Source organism: Chrysochloris asiatica, unplaced genomic scaffold (assembly GCF_000296735.1).
Source record: "Chrysochloris asiatica unplaced genomic scaffold, ChrAsi1.0 scaffold00261, whole genome shotgun sequence".
Taxonomy (NCBI): Eukaryota; Metazoa; Chordata; class Mammalia; order Afrosoricida; family Chrysochloridae; genus Chrysochloris; species Chrysochloris asiatica.
In genome coordinates, this window is record NW_006408779.1 from 57,130 (window position 1) to 64,172 (window position 7,043).

Here is a 7,043-nt window from a genome sequence, read left to right on the forward strand (position 1 = left end):
TATTATCCTATCATATACAGCACTGTACCTCATGACTGATCTGGATATGTTCTTTTTGACGATGAATGCAACACCATTCCTCTTCAATTTGTCATTCCCGGCATAGTAAACCATGTGGTTGTCAGATTCAAAATGGCCAATACCAGTCCACTTCAGCTCACTAATGCCTAAGAGATCAAAGTTTATGCGTTCCAGTTCATTTTTGACAACTTCCAATTTTCCCAGATTCATACTTTGTTTCTCTGCTATTCATAAAGAATAATCAGCTACAATTTGATGAAGTTCACCTATACTCATGGATGTAGTAGCTTAAAAGAGGGAACAAATCTTTACAGCGAGGATCCTTCCCACCCCCTCGGGACAAAGGGTTGACAGGGATGGGCAACTTGGGCATTGGCTACCCACAATGGGGGGCTACAAAGGGAAGAAGTGACTGGCTTACAAGGGGGCTGAGGAAGGTAGAATCTACACCAAGTGGTTTCTAATCTGTTGGGAGGGGGCTGATGAAAGGAGATGGGGATAATACACTTGTGGTAGAATAGTGAATGAATGCTATGAGGACTGACTGTGAGGGTTGGAATTGTAAAGTTAGACACTTTGTAACAAAAGGAGGCAAGTGGTTGATCTTGCAGTCCAGAAGCGGAGGTCCCTGCGACCATCAAGGGAGAAGAGTGTAGTGCGGGTCCCTACCCAGAGATGCAGTGACGCCAGAGATGGAGGCAGAGACGATGACGTGGAGAGACAGAGTGGCTAGGGACTCTGGAGTCAGGGAGGGAAAGGGGCTGTGTGCTGGTGGTCACGGGGCAGGTTTGAGAGGTGTGTGCCCTTGGGTTGTTTGATCATGCATGGAGAGGAGTGTAATGATTCCAATGAAATGAAATACGATAGGAAGAATGTAATGCTAATGTTCTCCCATGTAAACTATCACTTAATTCACAATAAAAACTTAAAAAATAAGAAAAAATTGTTCTGCATCCATCCAATTACAGTATTAATAACTGAGCAGGGAGGGACCTTTCGTAACTTTTCTTCTTTTATTACTACTTCATTCTGCCAAGTTATTGATAATAGGTTCACAAATACTAACACAATATGGTAGCTAAAGCACCAGAAAGTTTGAAAAACTGCGCAACTATAAAAACACTGACAGCAAGGAACTGTGTGCACGTGAGTGTTGTAACTGGGAACAGTGGCAGCTATGTCCCGAGGACATCAGAAGGGAAACCATAAAGCAGCCACGAGCCTCCGCCACGAGCTTGTGCTGTTATACCTAACAGAGGGGCAGTCACGTGGGTATCACCCACCCCTCCTGTCTCTACAGCGTCACCTGCTGCGGTCCACACCCCGCAAGTGACCCCACGGAAGGGAGTCCAAGTGAGAGACGATTGTGTCGTGACTGACTTTCCCTTCCCCGAGTCCAGAGGGCATGGCTGTGGTGTGGAGGGAGGGTGCTTGTGAACAGCACTGAAGTCAGCCTGCTCCCTCACTCCCGGGGACAAAGCTGTGCTGCTCTGTGCTGGGCACTATGCCCTGCGGCTCACGACTGCCCACCCAGCCGTCTCTGCCGCCGGTTCTGTTCAGAAGCGCCCACACTGGTCTTCAGCAGAGCATCCTGTGAATTTCTATTCGGAACCACAACTACTGGGCCACAACACACACGTGCCAAGCTCTTTCTGTCTCAGCATAGTCGTACAGCGTCGTAAATCATGCCAGTTTTTACTAGTTCCAGCCGAGACTTGCAGACACGGTGGGGGCTTTTTAAGGCACTTCACCTGCTATACTGGCGAAGATCTCGCTGATCCCGATCAGCACGTACTGAGGGAGCTGCCACCAGATCGGCAGATCAGCCGCATGGTACACCACGTTCCCGATGGTCTGGTTAATGGTTTTCTCCTTCACAAGGTCCAGCCGCTTGCTTTCCAGAATTCCTAGGATGCACAAGGAGGGTGGTACAGCATTAGCAACATTGGCAACTACACTAAAACCCCAGCTGTTTGTAATGAAGAAGACGAAGCTGCTCTGACAAATGCCTAGCCAGCCTCCCCCGACGAATGCAGATTACTGACAAGTACAGACTGATCCGTTCATCCTGGGCTGTTTGCAACAGTAGGTGTCAAAGAGGCAATCGATGTATTCACCCTAATCCATAGTTGTTTGAACGATTTCACTCACAGCTACCCGACAGTGCACGGTAAAACCGCTCCAAGGACTGTGGAGGTTGTATGTCTTTACAGAAGCCAACAGGCTCAGCTTTCTCCTGCACAGCGGCTGCTGGGTTCGAACTGCTGACCTCTGGTTAGTCGTCCAACACTTAGCTCACTGCGCCATTAAGCCCCCAAAGGCTCCTCCACTAACTCAGCACAGAGACAGACAACGTCCTCAATGCAGGCCTCATAAAGCCACCATGTCTCCCAAACCCACCTTACAGCGAGCCTCATTAACACAGACACAAACAAAAGCCCCCGTCATATGAGGTGAAACTATGGATTCAAATCATTCAGTATTCCTGGAAAACAACAAAGGAAACATTACAAAGAATCAGAGTACATGAAAGCTGGCCAAAGCACCATTGTTGTGGTTGTTAAGTGGTGTGAAGTCAATTCCGACCCATAGTAACTATATAGGGTTTCCAGGGTGCTCAGCAGCTGGTGAGCTTGAACCACCGACCTTGCAGTTCAAATGACTTTGCAGTCTGACGCATTAGCCCACAGCGCCACACCAGGACTCCACTAATAACAGGAGGCAAATTCAAAGTACTGACTGTTTTTCATTATTAGAAAAGAAAGAATGAATGAAAGCGAATGAGGAAAACCACAAAACTAACTCAAGGGAAAAACAATGAATATGAAATGCGTAAGATAAGGAATGAACATACTGGATTTACTCAGAATACTTGTGTAAATCTCTAGTCATTTTTCTAAAAACTCAATAAACTGAGCAGCTTTCAGGGGCATTTTTTAAAAAGCTTAACCGGTACAAGAGAAGCCAGCATCTCCACCAAATGTGGACATGGTGACAAGTTATTACACGAGTCTCCTCAGGAATCCTTCAAATGGGGGGTGTTTGGGGCATGCACAAAGACTAACCATCCTATTAAAAAATTCTCTAACCTAATAAACCAAAACCTGGAGACATTTGGTTGACCATCTCCCTTGATGAAGCCGCACCTGACCGAGCGAGGAGAGATGCGGGCAGCGCTGCACATGAACCGCAAACCCATGAGCAGCAGCCACAGCAGAGCCAGACAGCACAGCGGCCTCTCTGCACAAGCTGGGCTGACTCCACACATGGAGGAAGGATCCACAAACAAAAAAACCTACTGACCATGGGGCCTGCATGTAATAAAACCAAGCACTCAGGAAAGGTTGCCTATGAAAACCTCACCAGGAGTGTCGTTGTCACCTGGCAGCCAGGGGCCACTGGAGACACCCCATGAAAGTCAGAGATGGACAACGTAACTGTCAGCTCCAGCACTGAATAAAATACCCTCCGCCACTGTGCAAGCCACAGCGACCCTCGACAGGATGTGGACCACTGTAAATCTCCTGGGAACACAGCCTCACCTGTCTGCTGGGCTTCAGCTGCTGTGAGCTAACATTCCAGTAATGATGCGGCACAGAAAGTGGGTGAGAGAGTGAGGAGACATGAGACCCCAGAACAATGACCACAAAGGCAGCACATCAAAGGGGACTGTCTGAGACAATGTGACTGAAACTCCACATGGCCGCTACCACAAACCCACACAGGCACGAGGCACACTGATGGAACAAATTCCACAGGACTACATAAAGCAGTGAGCGCTTTCACAGGTAAAATTCAAAGGAAAACGAACATGGAGAAAAATAATCATGAGATAAAAGCTTGAAATCTTCATGATACCAATAGGAGTCCTGGTGTGATGCTGTAGGATAAGCAATGGATCGTAAGGTCGGTGGTTCAAACTCACCAGTCGCTCCTCGGATACCCTATGCAGCGTGGTTATGAATCGGAACCAACTTGACAGCACTAAACAACAATGCACACATATGTGTGCACATACCATATTCTGCACATGTATAAGAGGACTTCAAAACGTTCATAGAAAATGCATATCATGAATTCTAATTTTTTACAGCCAAATAAACTTGCATTAATCTGTTATCACATGTCTGAAGAAGATCTGGTTTGTGGCACTAAGATCAGTTTGAAAAGAGCCCCGAACAGAACAACGTGAATTCTGCTAAAATTGAAACCAGAACCAACATATTCATGGAGAAGTTGGCACGGAAGAATGGTGGAATCCATGATGCTTTATGAAAAGCTTGTGGGCACAGCGCCCCAAAGAATGCTGAAATTTACAAATAGGTAACTTGTCTTGAGAAGGGACAAGGCGCTGTTAACAATTCACATCAATTTGTAAAGAAACAATTAATAATGTTTGGGTCCTAAATACAACATAACTATTGATGACCTGCAGATACAAGCGCCAATACCACAGACATCTCAACTGTTCAGCCTATACAATTCCGACTGAAAATGAAAGCTGCAGACTGTCCTCTCAATGGTGCCCAAACTGCAAGGTCCACATCAGCGGCAGACAGGAGCACGGCTGCCAATGGGAACTGTAAACAGGTGGTCTCAAGACCCTGAAACGCTTCTTGGAAGACTTGTAGCAGGAGATGAAACATGCCTCCACCAGTACGATTCCAAAGACAGAGCACAATCAGACCAACGGTTACCAAGAGGTGGACGTGGTACAGCCAGAGAAAACGCCGTCCAGTCAAGAGCAAGGGTCCTGGAGACAGCTTTTTGGGATGGTCAAGGCGTTGTGCTTGCTGCCTTTGCAGAGGGCCAAAGAATGCTGGCATGAGCTTTATGAACGTGTTTTAAGAGAGTCAGCCAAAGCTTTAGCTGAGAAATGTCCCAGAATGCTTCACCAGCAAGGCCTTCCCTGTTAGGACAGTGAGAGTTTCCAGGGAAATAAGGAGATGTCTGCCTTACTGCCCTGAGTTGCTTCCTCCTGACTACTTTAGTTCTTAAGTGTAAAAATCTGTAAAGGGCATCCAGTTTCCCTCAGTTCATAAAGTAACAAAGATCGCACTAATGTGGATAAATTCCCCCAATTATTTGGGGATGAACTAAATGGCTGGAAACACTGCTAACAAACGTGTCTTGAACTTTATGTTGTAAAATACAGTTTATATTTATTTTTTTGTCTTTCAACCCAAGTTTTCCATCATCTTTCTCTGGAGTCCTCTGTATGTGCTAACATGGATAGGTCCTGATCCTCTGTATGATCAAAGTATCCTCATTCGATAAGATGACGTAATGATCCTATGTACTGTAAACCTTGACTTCCACAATGCCGGAAGCCCTGACGTGGCACTGTAGGATAAAGCACTAGACAAGCACTGGACTGCTAACCACAAGGTCGGAGGTTCAAACCCACCAGCTGCTGCTTGCACACCCTATGCTGTTTCTGTGAAGTGCCATCGAGTCAGTGTTGACCCACAGTGACCCTGTATAGGGTTTCCCAGGAGTGCAGCGCCTATCCTCCGGCAGCACCACATCCAAGTCCTGGAAACCCCACACCGCATCGCTATGCGTCACCACCTTAACAACAACAGGAGCTAATGAAGCAGCATTAAAGGCAGGTATGCTAGTGAGGCCACCGTGTCTCTGTCCCGCCTGTCCTATGGTGGTGGCTGGTGTGCTGCTGAAACGCTGCAAAATATGCCACCATTTTTAACCAATGCCAGCCAGCTTGTCCACAGATGCCAGGTGTCAGCTAAGCTTCCAGACTATGAATGCCCAGGAAGAAGGCAGGGAAGATCACTCGGAACGGCTAGCCACTGGAAACCGTATGGTTAACAGTAGAACGCCGCCTGATTTTGTGCCGGAACACAGGCCCCTCAAGTTGGAAGGATCTCAAAGTACGACTGGGGAAAGGCTGTCTCCTCAGAGTACAGCTGAGAATGAAGTGCATGGAGTACAGAAACTCAGAACGGGAAAACAGTAAACATCTTCTAATAAGAGGAATAGGAATATAGTTAAGTATGAATCTAGAAAAATCAGAAATTGTAAAAAAAAAAAGGAAAAAGAAATGTAACAACTGAAGATTGAGATCTCCTAGGCTCTGGTGACCTTAAATGGACGGGAGCGTGTAATGGTTTACTGAGCAGGGAAGGGCGCACTACAAAGGAACAGCAGTGCATTCTTCATCAGAAAGAACATTTCAAGCTCCATCTTGAAACAAAATGCTGCCAACCTGAGACAGTAAGTATTACCATTCCCCGACAAGAAGGATCAGTTAACAACACTACTCAAATGTATGCACAGACCACGAAAGCCAGTGATGAGGTGATGGAAGAATTTACCAACTTCTTCAAGTTAAAACTGATCTAACGTGCAATCAAGATACATTGATAATTTCTGGTGATTGGACTGCAATAAAAATTGGAAACAAAGCGGAAGCATCAGTCATTTGAAAACATGGCCTTGGTGACAGACCGCCACTAGCCTGTCAGTTTGTCATACTGTGGGGGCTTGTGAGCTGCTGTGATTCTGAAAGCTATGCCCCTGGTATTTTAAATACCAGCAGGGTCACCGCATGGTAGACAGGTTTCAGATGAGCTTCCAGACGAAGACAGACTAGGAGGGAGTGACGAATGACTTCTGAATATTTAGTCACTGAAAACCTTATGAATAGCTGAGAAACACTGTCAGATATAGTGCCAGCAAATGAGCCCCTCAGGTTGGAAGGCATTTAAAACACAACTGGGAGAGAGCTGCCCCCTCAAAGTACAGGTGACCATGATAACGTGAATGGAGTAAAGCCCGCAGGAGTAAAGCCCATGGGACCTTCATTTGCTGATGGGGCACAGCTCAAAATGAAAAGAAACAGCTATCAACATCCACTGAAAATCGGAATGTGGAATGTACAAAGTATGAATCTGGGAAAACTGGATATTGTCAAAATGAAATGGAACTCATAAACATCAATATCTTAGGCATTAGTGAGCTGAAATGCACTGGTATTGGCCATTTTGAATTTGATGACCACA

The 7,043-nt window shown here is 46.2% G+C and overlaps 1 protein-coding gene across 1 annotated transcript in view; it reads right to left on the minus strand.

The window, feature by feature from the left end:
* Nucleotides 1-7,043, minus strand: part of SLC15A4 (solute carrier family 15 (oligopeptide transporter), member 4) — a 35,488-nt gene that overhangs the window by 6,469 nt on the left and 21,976 nt on the right. Inside the window, exon 6 of the mRNA XM_006874077.1 lies at nt 1,773-1,928. Within this exon, the coding sequence (XP_006874139.1) occupies nt 1,773-1,928 (156 nt within the window). The remainder of the gene's footprint in view (nt 1-1,772; nt 1,929-7,043) is intronic.